The sequence below is a fragment of the Paramisgurnus dabryanus genome, chromosome 19, assembly GCF_030506205.2.
Source record: "Paramisgurnus dabryanus chromosome 19, PD_genome_1.1, whole genome shotgun sequence".
In the NCBI taxonomy this organism is placed as follows: Eukaryota; Metazoa; Chordata; class Actinopteri; order Cypriniformes; family Cobitidae; genus Paramisgurnus; species Paramisgurnus dabryanus.
Window position 1 is genome coordinate 3500004 of NC_133355.1, and position 19223 is coordinate 3519226.

The 19223-nt window shown below is 38.8% G+C and overlaps 1 protein-coding gene across 1 annotated transcript; it reads right to left on the reverse strand.

The window, feature by feature from the left end:
• Nucleotides 1-87: 87 nt before the first annotated feature.
• On the reverse strand, nucleotides 88-18799 carry tert (telomerase reverse transcriptase). Its single transcript, XM_065283926.2, has 16 exons — nucleotides 18552-18799; nucleotides 16978-18142; nucleotides 14716-14902; nucleotides 14287-14440; nucleotides 13975-14142; nucleotides 13732-13893; nucleotides 13573-13662; nucleotides 13369-13451; nucleotides 13180-13293; nucleotides 11987-12058; nucleotides 11722-11907; nucleotides 11249-11372; nucleotides 10445-10506; nucleotides 2123-2247; nucleotides 1393-1530; nucleotides 88-860 (listed from the first exon to the last, which is right to left on the reverse strand). The coding sequence occupies exons 1-16, from the start codon at nucleotides 18789-18791 to the stop codon at nucleotides 757-759; spliced, it is 3174 nt and encodes a 1057-aa protein (XP_065139998.1). The 5' UTR covers nucleotides 18792-18799; the 3' UTR covers nucleotides 88-756.
• Between the last annotated feature and the right edge of the window lie 424 nt (nucleotides 18800-19223).

A 19223-nucleotide genomic window follows, 5' to 3' on the forward strand; every position in this document is an offset into this window, starting at 1 on the left:
GCCAGTCATAGTGAGAAAATAGCTTTAAATGAGAGTAGTGCTGTCAAACGATTAATCGTGATTAATCGAATACAAAATACAAGTTTGTGTTTGCATATAACATTGATCATATAAACAATGTTAGATAAATATATGAATGTGTATTTATATATACACATAATAATTACACAGTATACGCACACATATTTGCAAACACAAACTTTAATTTTGTATTCGATTAATCGTTTGACAGTCCTAGATGAGACAGAAAAGGACTTACACAACATTAGAGAGCTTTATACGATTCGATCAAACTGAACACAACATACATCATGTTTCATGAGAAAACAAGCAACTATTTTTTATTCAAATAACTTAAATAACAATTGCATCCTTTTATGATCGTATTGTCTGTGCAAAACATCGCATTAACATGCAGCATAACAATCATTACAGACTAAAGTCTTAAAATGGCCGTGTGTAAAAAAAAGAAAAGTTGAAAGACCTCAAGCACTTTCTACTCGGACAAGCTTTAGTTTATGAGTTTCTCTTATCACTGCACTCAATCTCTCAGTTTAATGAGAAACCATTAACGCTTTACAACACAAGGCAATGAGACGCATAAAAGCAAAATGTTACTTTCAAAAGTGTTTCCTGAGAGTAAATGTGTGGTACAGAAAACACGCGGCTGCCATGTGACTGCAGTAAAGAGACGATTACAGCGGGGTGCGTCTCTAAATACACTGGAAATATATCCACAATATTCCCTGTGTGATTTCAGATCTTGATGGTTTTAAAGTCTTCAGGGAGTCTGGGTGTAGCCGCCTGATGGACTCGTGCCAGTCTGATACCACACAATACACGCTGTAGACGCCTCTTACCTACATAACAGACAACAAAATATTATTCTTTCTATTGTGTTAGTGAAGGTATATGCCTGTACATCAGTCAATGCTTAACTCGTACATTCAAAATGACAAACCATTTAAACACTTTAAACCCTGACGAAGCCAAACATTAGCGACTACAGAGAGAACAGCTACAGCACAATGTGACAAAACATTTAACTGAATATAAAGAAGAAATCCACATGTGCTTCATACATTATATTGTATATTGACTATACCAGTGGTTCTCAAACAGCCCCCTTAAAGACAATTCATGACATAAAACAAAATTTAAAAATAAAAAAAACATAGAAAAATACTAACCAAAAGCACTAGATTGTATTATTTAATGAGGTTTCATTGCACAGAATTTATGATGAATTGATGCATTTTAAAAAGTTAATTCATAAAACTAAGGCCCCCATGGCACCATCTCACACTCCCCACGCACCCCAGTTTGAGACCCACTGGCCTTTACCCATAATGCATCAGTGAGCAAAGCACTTGGCTAACACCCAGAGCTTACGTTTGTGCAGTGAAGGAAGCAGAGCTCGATATAAGAGTCTGTATCGGGTGAAAACCACCTCAAACGCCAAACAGAGCAACAACTGTACAGCTTCATACTGCAGGACACCTGCTCCATCTGCTGAACCCAGAACCACACCTGAAGGACACACACACACACACACACACACACACACACACACACACACGCCGTGTCTACATAAACGATTCAATTCTAAGGGATTAAATGGAGTTGACATTTGCATGTTGCTAATGTAGATCGATTTCTAATACAAATAATAATACACAGAAGATTGGGATATTAAAGTGTACTTTTATAATGACTGAAGACTTTTAATGTTTGATACTTTTCAGTAATGATTGGAAAACGTTTTTTATCTCTCCGATTTTTCCATCATTGTGGCTGATGTTCTCCATACAAGTAACACTGTGCTATACATTGAAAAAAATATTCATTCAAATTTTTTTTTTAAAGGTAAGTGGTTGCAATCAATTTATTTAAGCTACATTTAAACAAAAGGTTTTTTGTATTTCTATTTTTTTATAAATTGATTGCGACCACTTACCTTAAAAAATTGAGTAAATTGAATATATAATTTATTTTCAGTGTAGCATCTAAAAACCCATCTGTTTGTGTAATATTATACTGTACAACACATAACCTATAGCTAGACTCCCTAAGGTTTGAATCTTGGTTACTTAATTGTGTTTATGCATCTTTACACTCTTACCTGTATTTGTGTGTCTTATGAGTTTATTAATAACTCGAGACATAGTCCAGATCATCTTTAAGAAGAAGGAAGGGTTTGCATCCACATTCTGCCCCAAGGGCAAACTCTTCACACAGGCGTGGAACCTCACAATACAAACACACAGCGAGATGTTAACCCCAAACAGAGTATGCATTTCATAATCACTCTGCTCCAGCTCCGCTCCAGGTTTACCACTTCCTGCTCCCTCCTCACTTACTCTCTGCTCCATGGTCAATTTGCACCTAATTAACGCTCAACTGAAATTGTTCGTATTTTGAAATATCACAAACCTCTGTGCAGAAGATTCAGTGTTAAATAAATACGCAATACTAACCGATTAATGAGCTTTAAGGGAAAAGCAGCTAATATTAGCCCACACCAATGTTTTCCATAAGACTACTATGTTAGCAATTATAATATTACCTAGCTAACAGTTATGTTTGAAGTTAAGTTTGGTGGCTTGACTGTAAAAAACTTTAAAAACATTGTAATAAATTAATAGTTTTGAAGAAGAACATTAGGCTTTCCTTTGTGTACACATATCCTTACAAGTACTATTTTTTTTTGTATTAGTTGTGTCCCCTTAAAATATGCTCTTCAGAAATGTTTTTTGTCCCCCCAACTGTTGAGATTTATGCCCATGGTTGCATTGTGGGCCATAAATATGAGTTGTGATCATGATGAAGAGGTAGTTGAGTGGTCTTGAAGTGAAAAAAAGGATCACATTAACATTAGAATATTAACTGAGTTTCTTCTCATCTGTTGTTTTCTTAAGCAATGGAATGTTTTTCTATAACCATTCACTCATCAAACATCAGGTTACACATCATTCTCAATTACTCAAATCTTTCTACTTGTTAAACTTTTGCCAAAGATATGAATCCAACATACTGAAACCGATGGATGTCTGACAATACACCTGTTAACAAACCAGCTACGATTTAATGAACAATCAAAATCATTTCTTATAAAGTGCAGTCTGAGGACAGAGACTCTGAACAGTGTGTGTGTGTGTGTGGACATGAATAGTGTATAATGCTAACAGGTTTTTGTGATGGTCAGGGTTAGGTTTCTGGCCTGTCGCAGAGAAACACAGAGTTTGAACTCCCACCAAAGATTCTCTATTGGGTTTAGGTCTGGAGACCTTGATATGCTTCTTACAGAGCCACCCCTTGGTTATCCTGGCTGCGTGCTTCGGGTCATTGTCATGTTGGAAGACCCAGCCTCGACCCATCTTCAATGCTCTAACTGAGGGAAGGAGGTTCTTCCCCAAAATCTCACAATACATGGCCCCGGTCATCCTCTTCTTAATACAGTGCAGTCGTCCTGTCCCATGTGCAAAAAAACACCCCCAAAGCATGATGCTACCACCCCCATGCGTGGTGTTCTTGGGATGGTACTCATCATTCTTCTTCCTCCAAACACGTTTTGTGGAATTATGACCAAAAAGTTCTCATCTGACAACAGGACTTTCTCCCATGACTCTTCTGGGTCATCTGCAAAGTTAAGACGGGCCTGGACATGTGCTGGTTTAAGCAGGGGAACCAGGGGATCATTGAGACCCCACGAGGTGAGATCTTGCATGGAGCCCCAGTCCGAGGGGGATTGACAGTCATGTTTAGGAGAGGTGTGAGAGGTGATGGCTGTGTGAGTATCGCGAGACTCGAGCAGAGGTGAGATCGAACATGGCGGCGCACACTTGTTGACAAACACAACAGGACGAGTTTAAACTTTTGAGCTCAAAAACTCATTTCATCCGGAATAAACCAAATTAACATCGCATCGACTACCATATACTCGATACGATCCACAATTCAACTGTACACTGGAGGACTTAACGGACTTGGAGATCTTTATTGACGACTACTTTCACCACACTCATCCGACCATGGATAATGCCGACGTACCCAAACCAGATTCCAAAAGAAGAAAGAGAGACTCCGCAACGGACACTGATGACCTACACACCACCGAAGTTGAGGTTAGTGTGCTGGCTAGCATCAATAAAAAACTGGATATACTGGTTACAATTCACGACGAGTTAAGCGACATGCGGAAAAGCCTTGAATTTGCTCACAATCAAATCGAAACACTACAACAATCAAATTAAGAGCTTCAAACTTCAATAACAACACTCACCCAGCAAATGGAAAATGTCACCGCAGAAAACAAACAGATGAAAGAAACCATTCTAGACATCCAAACACGCTCGATGCGCGACAACTTAATTTTCTCAGGCATTCCAGAAACATCACCCGATAATCCAGAGTTGCATCTTAAAAACTTCATGCACTCTCAACTCAAACTACCCGCTGACGTCACTCAAAATATCACCTTTCACCGAGTTCATCGTCTCGGTAAACAACAGCAGGACAAAACTCGTCCCATCATTGCAAAATTTGAACACTATCAACAAAAGGAATTGGTTAAAAGCAAAGGAAAACTACTAAAGGACACTCATTTTGGAATGAACGATCAATACCCACGAGAAATAAACGAACGAAGAAAAGTTCTCTATCCCATATTAAAAGAAAACAGAAGAAACAACATACGTGCAGTATTGACAGTTGATAAACTCTATATAAATGGACAACTATTCCGAAGCCTTGAAAAAACACCATGGCTTTTCTGAATGATTAATTATACAAATATACTATAAGCATTATTATTATTATTATATTATTATTATTATTACCTTCTTTTCTATTGTCCTATGTATATATATATGTATGTATGTATATGTGTATGTATGTGTATATGTATATATATGTATATATATGTGTGTATATGTGTAATATATATGTGTGTATGTGTGTATTATATTTGTAGACTTTCCTTTTTTCTATTATTATTATTATTATTTTTCTTCCACACCTCTCTTAACCTACAGACTTTTTAAGCCCAGTGGTTAAGTTCTGTGCTTACACACACACACTCTCTCTCTCCTTATCTCCTCATTTGCTTATCTTTCTACGGCTTTTTTTTCTTTCTTTTTTTCCGTTTTTTTTTATTATTATTATTATTTTTTTTTTTATTGTTGGTTTCATTTATCAGAATCTCTCTGTCTGTTCTCTCTCTCTCTCCCTCTTCCCCTCTCTCTCCCTCTCTCTCTCTCTTTACCTTTGACTCTGATAAGACATGTGCCTTTATTTGTTTTTATGTCTTGTCTTTTTGTGTCTCCTTGTCTATATATGTAAAGTCCAGTTGCTCAATAACTATTGGTTACTCTTGTATCCACGCTCCATACCACTACTACCTCTCACCTTAACCCCAAGCAAAAACGCTGGAAAACATGTAATGTGCAATATGAAATACATCCTCCCAATATTGATAAGCAAAAACACCCATACCTTATTACCTCATACAAACCCATCTATCCCTCTCTCCCTTTTTCAACTCTTTCTTTCCCTTTATTATTTTATATGTCTCTTAACTCATATATACAAGCTAGCTCACAACTCTGACAAATCTGACATGCACACATGCAACCACTTAACTTGATAACATGGAATGTACGCGGCTTTCGTAACCAAACCAAAAGACTTAAAGTAATCAATCACCTAATAAAACTGAGGGCTGATATTTGCTTCCTTCAAGAAACACATTTAACAGACACAGAATTGCAATATCTCTACTTTAAACAATTTGACAAAATATACTCTTCAACATTTAACAGCAAACAAAGAGGCGTCTCTATTTTAATAAATAAAGATATTCAGTTTTCACTTAACCAATCTATTATAGACCCAGACGGTAGATTCATCATTATTAATGCAATTATAAACCACACAACATTTACATTGGCAAACATTTATGGTCCTAACAATGATGATCCATCTTTCTTCCACAATTTCTTCTCAATACTATCAAATTCAAACAATCTCATCATAGCAGGAGATTTTAATACAGTCATCAATCCCACAATTGACCGCTCAAGCACCTCTGGCAACTTAAGAAATTGGCACTCCACTGACATAATAAAGCAATATATGGAGGACTACGGCCTTAGCGACAGTTGGAGAATGAGGAACCCCTCTTTAAGGGAATATTCATACTTTTCTACAGTTCACCAATGTTCATCTAGACTCGACTTATTCATCATCAGCAATTCACTAATAACCAAGATATCAGATAACAAAATCTACCCTATTGTAATTAGTGATCATGCCCCTATCTCTCTGTCCATAAATACCCAAACACAGGCTAAAACTTCAATTCGATGGCGCTTCAATACCTCACTACTAGAAGACCCCAACTTTACAACCCTTATAAGGCGAGAGTGGGCATTCTTTCTGGAAATGAACGACTCTCCAGACACCTCACCTTCACTGTTATGGGAAACTGGTAAAGCCGTAATCCGAGGGAAAATTATATCATACTCTTCATATAGGAAAAAACAGCAACAACAATTGGAAAATACATTAGAACAAAAAATCAAACTCCTAACAAATGAAATATCTCACCATCCCAGTGAACCAAAACAGAAGGAATTAAAAGAACTCAAAATACAAATTGATGATATCATACAGAAAAGAACACAATTTCAAATTCAGCAACTGAAATATAATGGTTTTCAATACAATAACAAAGCAAACAGTAAATACCTAGCAAATCTACTCCAATACAAGAAAGAGAAATCAATCATCCCAGCCATCTTAGACACCACAGGAAATGTTAACCAAAACCCACAGGATATAAATAATATATTTAGAAATTTCTATAGCAATCTCTATTCCCCCACTCACCAACCTACTCAATCAGAAATCAACACTTTTTTGAATAGTCTGACATTGCCAAAATTAACTTTAGAACAAACCAACATTCTAGACGCACCCCTAAGCATTAATGAACTTACTAAAGCACTCAATAAAATTCCTAGCAATAAATCTCCCGGGCCAGATGGACTACCAGCTGAATTTTACAGACACTTTTGGGACATATTATCACCACTATTTAACAGAGTAATTATAGAAATAAAAAAGTCATCCACCATACCCACACACATGAATACAGCAGCCATAACATTACTACTAAAACCCAACAAAGATCCATCTCATCCCTCAAGCTACCGACCTCTCTCATTATTAAATACTGATTTGAAAATTATCACCAAAGCATTAGCAACTAGAATAGAAACAGTCACCCCCACAATCATTCATCCAGATCAGACAGGTTTCATAAAAAATAGACACGCTACAGATAATGTCCGTAGACTTTTTAATTTATTTAATATATCACAAGAAAGACAACAGAAAACAATTATCATTTCACTTGACGCAGAAAAAGCCTTCGATAAGGTAAACTGGGAATTTTTATTCAGTACACTTCACAAGTTTGGTTTTGGAGAGTCGTTCATCCACTGGATTAAAATACTGTATTCATCACCCAGGGCCACCATCACCACCAACGGAATTACTTCACAGAGTTTCACACTACATCAGGGCACCAGACAGGGATGTCCTCTCTCGCCCTCCCTCTTTGCCATTTTTATTGAACCTCTCGCAGCAGCAATACGACAAAACACCATAATCAAAGGAATTCAGGTAGACAATGTACAACACAAAATCAGTTTATATGCAGATGATCTTTTACTATATTTACAGAACCCACGAGTGTCACTTCAAGAAACGTTCAATATTATCAGTAATTTCTCACTTGTCTCACATTACACTATCAACTGGAACAAGTCAATTTTACTACCACTATCAGATGATGCATGGGATTCTGGAGCTCAGGACCCCTCCCTCCACCTTCACACTGGCAACATCAAGTACCTAGGGATTCAGATTTCCCCCAGGCTGTCAGAGCTTTTCACTCTCAACTACACTCCTCTCCTTAAGAAAATTGAAGACGAATATAAACGCTGGTCTAAACATCCACTTACATTAATCGGAAGAATAGCCGCTGTAAAAATGAAAACCCTACCTCAAATTAACTACCTTTTTTCTATGATTCCCGTCACTCCCACAGATAAATGGTTCAAAACTCTTAATTCTTTAACAACACAATTTTATTGGAAAAATAAAAAACCCAGAATTTCACTCACAACACTACAAAATAAAAAATCACATGGGGGGCTTGAGGCTCCAAACTTCCATCATTACTTCCTGGCAAATCAATTACAGTATTTAGTTAAATGGATCAATATACACAAGTACAATTACCCATGGCTAGAATTGGAACAAAATCAATGCATAAATATCCCAATTTCAGATCTCCCCTTCCTCCCACAATCAATTAAGAAATCCAACCTCTTCCAAAGCATTACTATACAATCAACTCTGACAGCCTGGTGGAAAACAAATCAAATCACAAAATCATCACTAGAATTAAATAAGTTTACCCCACTTTGGCATAACCCAGAATTCAAGATTCAAAATAAACCTCTGATTTTCCCCACATGGGCACAAAAAGGAATCACACATCTTCACCATGTATTTGAGAACCACCACTTCATGTCATTTGACACACTCACACAGAAATATGGGGTTGGGAAAGAACAATTTCTTCAATATCAACAACTTAGACTTAGAATTAAACACAAAACCAGACTTATAAATAATACATTACAACCATCTCAACTTATAGAAGAACTTATGAAAATTAATACCTTCAAAAAATTAACCTCCCAACTATACACTATGATTTCCCACCAAAACACAACAATAACACTCCCAACAACCAAATGGGAAGCTGACTTGGCCTTCTCTTCCAACCCTGAGTACTGGGAACAAATCTGTAGGAACACATTTTTCATGACCAATAACACAAACCTGCAGCTTATACAATATAAAGTCATTCACAGAACTCACATCACCCAAAGTAAAATGTTTAAAATGGGCCTACACAACACCAATATTTGTTCACAATGCACTTTAGGTAGGATAGATGATTATTTACACGCCATGTGGCAATGCCAACCAGTTCAATCATTTTGGGTTACAGTCACTGAGACATTATCCACCATCCTGAGTCACAGAATCCCATTATCTCCAACCCCCTGTCTCATTGGCGACATTTCAAAAATCCATATCCCCCAAAAATACAGGAATCCGTTGCTCGTCTCTCTAGCTGTCGCTAAGAAAGTAGTTCTCCAAAACTGGAAATCAAAGAAATCTTGCAACATCAATCATTGGATAAATTTAATTTCTGAACACATTTCAATAGAGAAATACAATGCACACAGATGGAAGCAGACATCAGCCTTTGAAGACATCTGGGCCCCATTTCTATCATTTCTTAACACAAAAATATAGCTACAAGCCGTGTACATTACCAGTCACACATTTCCCTCTTCTATTATGTAATTTCATTTATTTTATCTCTATAGGCACACACTATTTAAACTCATGCATAACATGTTTTTCCAACCCTTTTTAAACCCATTTCCGCTTAAATACTCTAACTGTAACTAATGAACGTGAACCTCAAGATCATTCTATTCAACCAGCAATAAAGTTCTCATTGCAACTGTATTGTCCTTTTGTAATCTGTCTGTTATTTTGTTTTATGTATGTTATGTGTTACACTTTTACGTGGTGCTTAATCCCCCTCCCCTTATGTGCACTGTAAATAAGTATTTCTATTTTCTGTACTGTAAAATAATTTACTTAATAAAAAAAAAAAAGTTGTCCTCCGAAGAGGGGGGGTGGTGGCGGGCCAAAAAAAAAAAAAAAAAAAAAAAAAAGACAGTCATGTTTAGCTTCCTCCATTTTTGAATGATTGCTCCAACAGTGGACCTTTTTTCACCAAGCTGATTGGCAATTTCCCCGTAGCCCTTTCCAGTCTTGTGGAGGTGTAAAATTTTGTCTCTAGTGTTTTTGGACAGCTCTTTGGTCTTGGCCATGTTAGTAGTTGGATTCTTACTGATGGTATGGGGTTGACAGGTGTCTTTATGCAGCTAACAACCTCAAACAGGTGCATCTAATTTAGGATAATAAATGGAGTGGAGGTGGACATTTTAAAGGCAGACAAACAGGTCTTTGAGGGTCAGAATTCTAGCCTATAGACAGGTGTTCAAATACTTATTTCAGCTGTATCATACAAATAAATAGTTAAAAAAAAATCAGACATTGTGATTTTTGGATTTTTTTTTTAGATTATGTCTCTCACAATGGACATGTACCTACGATGACAATTTCAGACCCCTCCATGATTTCTAAGAACAACTTGCAAAATAGCAGGGTGTTTAAATACTTATTTTCCTCACTGTATGCCAACATGTCTGTGTGTGTGTGTGTGTGTGTGTGTGTGTGTGTGTGTGTGTGTGTGTGTGTGTGTGTGTGTCTGTTTGTGTTTTACCTCAGCGCCTGTAGAAGAATGAGTTTGTACAAGCTTTTGTAAACAGCCTCCACAGAATTCATCTGTAAAGAGATCAAAATCTTATTCACTAACAACATTTAAACACGTCTCATTCCTCTCATCCTGTCTCTTTATATTCAGATATTATAGACCACTTAAAAGTTTGTAAACATTGCAACGTCATCGGGTGGGCGGGGCTTAGCTGGAGGCAAAAAAGCCGCAATGTTGACAAGCGTAAGCTAGCACGTTTTAGAAGAGATTTATTAAACATGGAAGCAGAAAAAGGTTAAGTATAACGGGATTTCCTTGGCATTAACATTTGGATAATACACTTCGGTTAAAAATAATGTTGTATACGGTGGATGTGATATTAGGAAACCTACCAACATCTGTCCACTTGATGTTTGAGATGAATATCATTGATTAATGAAAATGCTTTCATTTCGCAATTGTCTTTGGTTGACATTTAAAAAATAACTAAGTTTTGGGCAAATCTGTAATGGAAACGCAGACTTATGGATGAATGTGTTTGTTCTTCATGGTTTTGTTGGTCCTTTAATGCAGTGGTTCTTAACGTTATTCCTGGAGGCCCACTGCCCTGCACATTTTGTATGTCTCCCTTATTTAACACACCTGATTCAAATCATCAGCTCATTAGAAGAGATCTCAATGAACTGAACTGAGTCTGCCAGATAAAAGAGACATACAAAACATGCAGGGCAGTGGGCCTCCAGGAATAACGTTAAGAACCACTGCTTTAATGTACATTGTTTATAAATGTCATGAAATCAGCGTCTGTCTCACCCTGAGGTCTATGAAGATGTCTGTACATTTGAGTCTCAGAAGCGACAGCAGTTTCTTCACGACGGTGGCTGGGGAGTGGGCGGAGCCGACTGTCAAGCTGTAGCGCAGTGATAGGCCATTATAGCTAAAGGGGTGGAGACAAGACCATTTAGATATTCAACTTGCTCTTTGATTTAAAGCTACAATTGTTTTTTGCTTTAGAAATGTGACTACCCAGAATTAATCATTAACCCAGGATTAGTTTGAGATTAGGCGTTAACATGGAATGAGGATTACATTAACTGTTTTAAATGGGAAACCTTTGTTGATGAATGCATTTCGTGCTGAAAATTCAAGCAGTTCAGATATACAATCAGGTTTTTTAGTGCAGACTGGAATGCAGTCAAATCCTCATTATTGCAATAAAAGTGTGGTCACAGATTAGATAATCAACATGTCAAGATTTACCATCTGATAACATGGTGCAAACTCACCGTGAGTAGTCCTTATGGACATCCAGCGATTGCGTGTCGAGCAGCAGACCGCACCACGGGAACAAACAATAAGACGGAAACACGGTGACCCCTGACCTCTCCCATTCCTCACACACAGGGAAATTAACCGCCACCTTCTGAGGGTTTATTTTACAACCGTACTCGGGAACACCGGCCAACAACGTTCTGACGGACAGATAGACAAAGATTCCTGTTTGCTATGTCAACACTTATCTTTTATTTGTGTTTACGCGTGCAGACGTACGTCAGGAACTCCGTGGCTTTATTCAGATGGGGGGTAATGAGTAAAAAATCATCTACCAGCCTCATCAGACACCTGCAGATAAAAGAAGAAAGAAGTTCTGCTGTTTAAACAATCACAATCTGAGTACTTAATATGTGATAACATAAATCAGGGCTAGTCAACTGGTGGCCCTCCAATCATCTTTATCCGGCCCGCCGGTCATCTTTGTCTTATTTAAAATAAGCATGGCTTCTTTAAAGTCGCCTTTCCACTGTACATGACAAATGATGGCTGATAAACCATACAGAGAGTCAGAAAGGGCTGCGTGGGATGTCAACCATCAGCAGAGGTGTGAGTTTCAGATCCAATGTGAGCTTTGGATGCATAAAAAAAATTAACTTATGTGACTACACCGCATGTGACACGCCGATCAGACGTGATATATTTCAGTGTGTTCAGATCAAAAACACTGTGTGCAAGGTGAAAATTATTAAGCCTTTTTTGTTTAACTTTATCACTAACACTTAAATCCTTTAAAAATGATTAATTACTGGAAAGTAAAATATTAAGTATAAATGTATTCAGACATTAAAGGCTCTTGCGCTGGAATGAGCTTCTCTCCCATGTTGACACGGATTTATGATTAATCTGAAATTTGATTATGACTGCCACTAGGGGCCGAACGCTGACAGTCGTGTCCGAATGTAGTGTACAGTGGAAATATATCTTTAAAATACTAAAAAAGAAAACTTGAAGTGCAATTTTTGTTATTAGGAGAAGAATGACTATATGTGAACACCTGAAATTTAACAATTTATGAAAGTTAAGCTTAAGAGCTCTAAATAAATACATGTGTTGATTATTTACACTTGCACTTTTTTGTTCAATGTTCATAGTTAAACCATTAACATTTGGCTCTTGAAATGTTAAACTGCAATTGTTATTAAAATATTTAAAAAAGTTTTCAGTAATGTTTTTTAATTTATGACCTGTAATAAAGGTAACAAAAACAACATAAGTTATAACATATATAATAACTACTATATATAGGGGTAAAAGTCTGGCCCGCGTCATATTTAAATTTTTTAAATCTGACCAACGAAGAAGTGTAGTTTAATACCCCTGACATAAATCATAGTTGTATTCAGCATGTGAAAGAGATTTTAACCTTCACTTAATCTATTTAACATGAGGAGGAGAAGAGATCATCTCACCCGCTCTTATCGAAACCTTTCAACAGCGAGTTCTCCATGTGTCCGTAACACAGATTGCACAGCAGAGCCGATACAGAAGATCCCTGAGGAATACCACACACCTGACGGTACAATCTAGAACAGAGACAGACAATACATCTAAGAGAACATCTAACAGGAGAAGAGGAACAGAAGAAGAAACCATCTCACTTCTTCTCATGGTGGATGATGTAGCTGCTCAACATCTTCTCAAAAAACTGCAAAACATCAGACCCTCGGACCTCAGATGTGTGCTGTGAGACACAAACACAAACACACAGGAGCATCTGATTCATCTCAGCTGTTTTATAACACGGACTGGTGGTAAAATCACATCTAACACGGTGTTGCCCTCTGGTTCTGACCCGTACTGACCCGCTCCACCAGAATGGCATTGTGCAGCGTCCCGCTTGCCTGCGCATCCAAAATGAAACCCTTCATGTTCAGCGGCTCAGACGTCTCAGCCTAGAAACACAGTTTCACGTTTTACTGCATCTGAACATTGAGACACTTGGAGTTTTATTTTTGATTTACCTTCGTGCAGAAGCGTTTCCTGAGCCCTCGGTTTGGGTCGAACCACACACGTGCGTACTGCCGCAGGAAGAAGCTCTCCTGTGCAAACGGACCCAACACTTCACCCAACACTTCCACCAGCTTAACGTGAGGAAGACTGTCGTACGCGCCGCTTACATCCACCTGACAAACAAACAAAAGCCAGAAAGTCAATATAATTACAACTCTTTTAAAAAGCCAAAGGAGGACGGACGGACGCGATACCTTGACGAAATAGAGAGGGCGAGGTGAGCATTTCTGTTGAGGGGTGAAGTCTGTGAGGACTCTGTGGATGTCCTGCCAACCCCACACTGTCGAGCCCATGGGCCCCGGGGCCTCCTTCACACACACACTTAACACGTTCTGCAGGACTCGCACACAACTCTGGAAATGCTACACACCACAAACCATCAAAACCAGTGTAAGAGTTCAACAACAATAGTGATGCTTAACTCAACATATTTTAATAAGACACAGCATGCACATTAAATCATCAATTCAACAAGATTACCTAGAAAAGTAAAACTGGTCTCAGACCTGCAGTGACTCTCTGGGTCCTGTGAGGCGTGTAATAGGTCTCATGCCATTGACCTTTGGGATGAAACGGATTCGGGATGTTATCCTGGTCTCTGGGAATGTAATGCTCTCGGGAGGACACAACGCCCTCCACTGGCCTTTCGACAAATGCATTCTGCAAAAAATGACATTTGAATACTGCAATGTACATTTTGCATTGTGTAATGTTGTGTATCTTTACAAATGCAGTTTAAAGTTCTAGTGAAGAAAATTAACATTTATGCATTTGGCAGGTGCTTTAATCCAAAGTGAGATATATATTTGATCAGTATGTGTGTTCACTGGATTCAAACCCATGACCTAACACAATGCTCTAGCAGTGAGCTATACATGCGCACAAATAAAGAAATGCATTTCTTTTCACTCTTTTTCTGTGTTGTTTAGTCTCACCTGAAAGCCATTTGCTGTAGTTTGGTCCAGACTTCTCTCCTGTAGAATCTCAGTGTGTGTTTCTGGCCCATACTCTCAGTGACGTAGAAGAGAGCTTTAACCAGACCCAGCACGTAACCGTTCAACAACCAAAGCACAAACTGACCAAAGATCCACTCTCTGTACCTGTGTTCACTCGCACACTGACCTGAAGGATTGTAGGAAAATATATGATTGAAATATTTGTGTCAAGAGTAATAATAACATTCAGTAAAACTCTGTCATGGTTCACTCACCCTCATGTCTTCAAACGTTCTCATAGACATAAATGTGTCAAAGTCCAAAATAAAAACAAAAAAACAGATGCATAAAGATGTCATTAAAGCCGCCCACATCACCCCGACATTTAAATCATTTTACACCACAGGCCTGTTGAATGCTGTATTCTGATTGGCTGAGAAATGTTCCGCACACCTAACTTACCAAATAGATCTTAAAAATAGGCACCAGAGCAATGTTAGTGGTAACCGTGGTATAAGAAGAATAATTGACTCTGGTCCTTTCAATTATTTAAAAATAATCCACACTGCGGTGTAACGGCACTCCGCTTCGCGTCGTACTGCATTGCACCTTGGGTGTGCATTATTTTCAAATAATTCAATGGCCCGTCGTCAACTATTCCTTACTTACACCACGGGCCTGTTAAATGCTGTATTCTGTTGGGTGTTGATTATTTTTCTGTAAACCGCACACCTAATCTGTTAAATGTCTTAAAAATAGGCACCAGAGCAATGTTTTTGGTAACCATCGTATAAGTGTAATAGTTGGTCCTTTGAATTATTTGAAAATAACGCACACCTGCGGTGTAACAGCTTTGCGCCGTGGCCGCATCAACACCTTGGGTGTGCATTATTTTTCTAATAATTCAACGGCCTGTCATTAATTTTTCCTTACATATTCACTCAATCCTCAGCTCAAACCTCATTTAAACTAAGGGTGTAACAATACATTGATATGGATCAATGCATCAATTATATTTCTAACGATACGATGCCACACATAAAATATGGATATGAGGTACTTTTATTTTGACACTCTCCGTGTCCTCATTCCTTGATTCCTTATACCATAGATATATACACTAGATATCACCTTAGGGTTCTAAGCATGCATTAAAGCCGCCGCCATCTTTGAAGAGGGGTCTTGCCATAGGAAGTAGCTAGGTAACGCTGCTATCTCCGCCTGTACTTCAAATTCATGGACAATGCCGGACTTTTGTGCTGCGTCTGGATGTTAGGCCAACTAGCACTATGCCGTATAGATAGAAGAAGTAGATTTTCTTAATATTAAAACTTATATAAAAATACATGTCTGACCATTGGAACAAACAAAAGAACCCTAAAAAAAAAAAAAATTCGCATTCATGACGATTTATGGTGATATTATTTCTGTTACACCTTTGCCTACAATGATGCTGATGCAGGGCTCCCCTCAAGATGGCGGCTCTATGTGACGCATTCGTTGTAATGAACTGCCGTAGCCAAGGTAACATCTGGTGTTGCCTTGACATAACGTCCACCTACACATTTCCGCCAAAGCACTCATTTTCGTTTATTTTCGTGTACTAGTGTCAGCAAGAGAATGCAATGCAGCAACAAAGCGGGAGTAGCAGTAAAAACACAGCAAAAGCGGCAGACAGTGTATTGTGCCTGCTATCAGACACAAATTGTGGGTTTGGAAATATTTTGTATTTGAAAAATGGATTGGACAAATAGATATCCTTTGCCAGCACCAACACTAAAGCCTCTGACTGTTGCCATTATACGCTTAATTTTTTAACCTCATTATTTTTTTATTTAAAATGTTTTCTTTTTTCTTAGTTTGTTGTTTTAAGTGTCTTAATGGGGACAGAGATTTGCCTTATTTAAAGAGTTTATTTAACGTTCATGCGTTATATTTTGGTTGCATTTATGAGTTATTAAAAATTTAACTGCTTAACTAGGCTCGTCATATTAAAGTATCAGTAAATTAATCGAATCATAACTGCATCAAAGAAATGTTTGATGTATCGTCAAAAAAAAAAAAAACATCGCTGGCGGAGATAATCAATTCTGTTTAGTATCTCAATGAACTGTCCGATTTACACCCCTAATTTAAACACACACTGAACTTGTAACCCAAAGGTCGCAGGTTTCGATTCTTTCAAAAGTCATTCAGGTTTAGATGGACATGAAGATGAACAAACAATGACAGAACCAAAAAAGAATTAACACAACAACACACGTTTCTTGGGTCCCAGCCAATGGCAGTCTTTAACCTTCATCCTCCACATCAGCCGGACCAACGAGATCCCCTCAAATTTTCCAAGCCGCAGGAAGTTCTTTACATTCGTCAGAAAGCGGAGCTGGTTTTCACGGGAGCCCAAGAGCTCAGTTGGAATAACGTAGAGCAAACATTCCCTCACAAACAGATAGACCCTGTATGCCGAGCAGTGGGACCCCAGTAGAGACTCCATGTCTTCATTTCCTGTGACCACCGAGCACTTCCTCTGCAGGAAGAGAGTGTACGGACACTTCCTGTGCCGATGCAAGAGTCGAGCGAACAGGGGTACTGCGTCGAAGAAACGTTTAGGAAGTTTCTTCGGATTGGGCTTTTCATTAGACAGGTTAAATTGTCCACCCAGAAAAATGATACGGATGAGATCCGTCCCCTGCAAGCGCCTCAATCCAACCACACCTGTTTTCAACTTCCTATTGAGCAGGAAGCCCTTCATGCCCCGCCCATTGTAGAGCATGTTGGGAACACGAACGTAACAGTGAGAGGGGCGAGAAGGGGGTTGATCCGCAGGCTTCCAGCTCTGAGCTCCGTGGCTTTGTGGACGGGTGGTCGAGGGACGATCCGAGGGGCGGATTCTCTCTTTCCCGGGAACGTCACCCTGCTCAGCTTCCGCAGACACGCGTCGTCTTTTCACTGCAGGGAGATCCTGATGTCCAACGTCTTCATCGCGTGCTCTCTTTGTAGTCTTTTCTATAATTTTCTTCTTGTTCTTAACATTAGTAGTTTTGGCGGGATTTTTCCGTGTTATTTTGACAGGAACTTGAAGCGAGTTATTGCTGAGGCTGAATCCAGACCAGGGCCGTGACAACATCCGGTCATAAACGGGTTCACCGCACACCTGCAGCAAACACGAGGGCGGGACAGTCGCGAATACAGCGCAGTCCTGCAGCAGGTATCTCGTGACCTCTGACCCGAGTCTCTGGTTGATTTTCTTCCACAGTTCACTGGTGCTGATGTAGGCGGCGCTCTGGGAAATGTCTCCGTGAAATCGGAAGGGGTCAAAGCAGGCCGACACATCGCTGCACTGATATCCGAATCCCAGAACGTTCCTTTGCTTCTTACGTTTAATGTGGTTCAGAGAGAAGGCCAAAACTTCAGGCAGCGTGCCGAGCTGAAATAAGATTAAAAACATGAAATATAAACATGATCACGACTGAAGCTGGTAGAAATCTTTGATTTCATCATTTTGTTTCATTCCTTCATAAATTTTGTGTTTATGAGCAAAAACACTTGACCTTATGTGTGTGTTCTACCAAAATATTTACAAAACCTTTTAAGTACTGTTATATGTTTGGACAACATCGACATACAATATTTGATTCATCCACCTTAAAGTACTGGCAGCACCATTGTTATTGATGATGACGTCAGTCAGTTTTTTTACCATATTCACCTCATATTTACATCATGAGTCAGTTTGGTATTACGACATAAATTCACACTTTTAACACTTAAATTAGTGTATTTTATAAAACTCTTAATGTAATTTTAGGTGTTTTAGCGATTCCGAGTTAACTTACCTGTACATGAGAGGGCAGTGGCTGCAGTGGCGTGAGCGCGCATACCATCAGTCCTCTGGTGAGGCTGAGAAAGCGCGCGCCGTCACTCTCTTCCTTCAAAACCGGCTTCCGTCCGTCAGAAAAAACGAGGCCATCACTAAACTCCTCGAGCGTCTGTACGAGTGGATATAACGAGCGCAAAATATCCAATGTGTGTTTAAAACCTCCGTGTCCGGGTGTCGAGTCGCACGGTGGAGCCATGATTCAGCCACCGTGTTTCGCGCTTCCAGCGCACGTTGCGGCTCCACCAATCACAGGACAGATCACGACCTTCCCCTGACGTCAAGGCTTAGGGATCCGCCCCCCGAAAGAATTAACACTGAAGCAAGCAGGTGCGCTAGGGATTTAAAGTAGTTTCGTTTGCAAATGTTTTAGGAACTTTGACAAATATATTTTTATTCTAAATGTTTTTGTAAAATCGTGAAAAGGTTTAAAGCTTTATTTAAAGATATTCTTTATTTTTCAGAAGTATGCGCCTCCCAATACTTTATCAAGGGACAATCCGTTTGTATTATGAGACTTTTTTAAGAAGTAAAATAACTAAATAACTTATTTTCTCACATGCTTGCTGAGAATGGTTTACCAAAACTAAGTTACTGGGTCGTTCTTTAACACATTTTCAAGGTTGACATA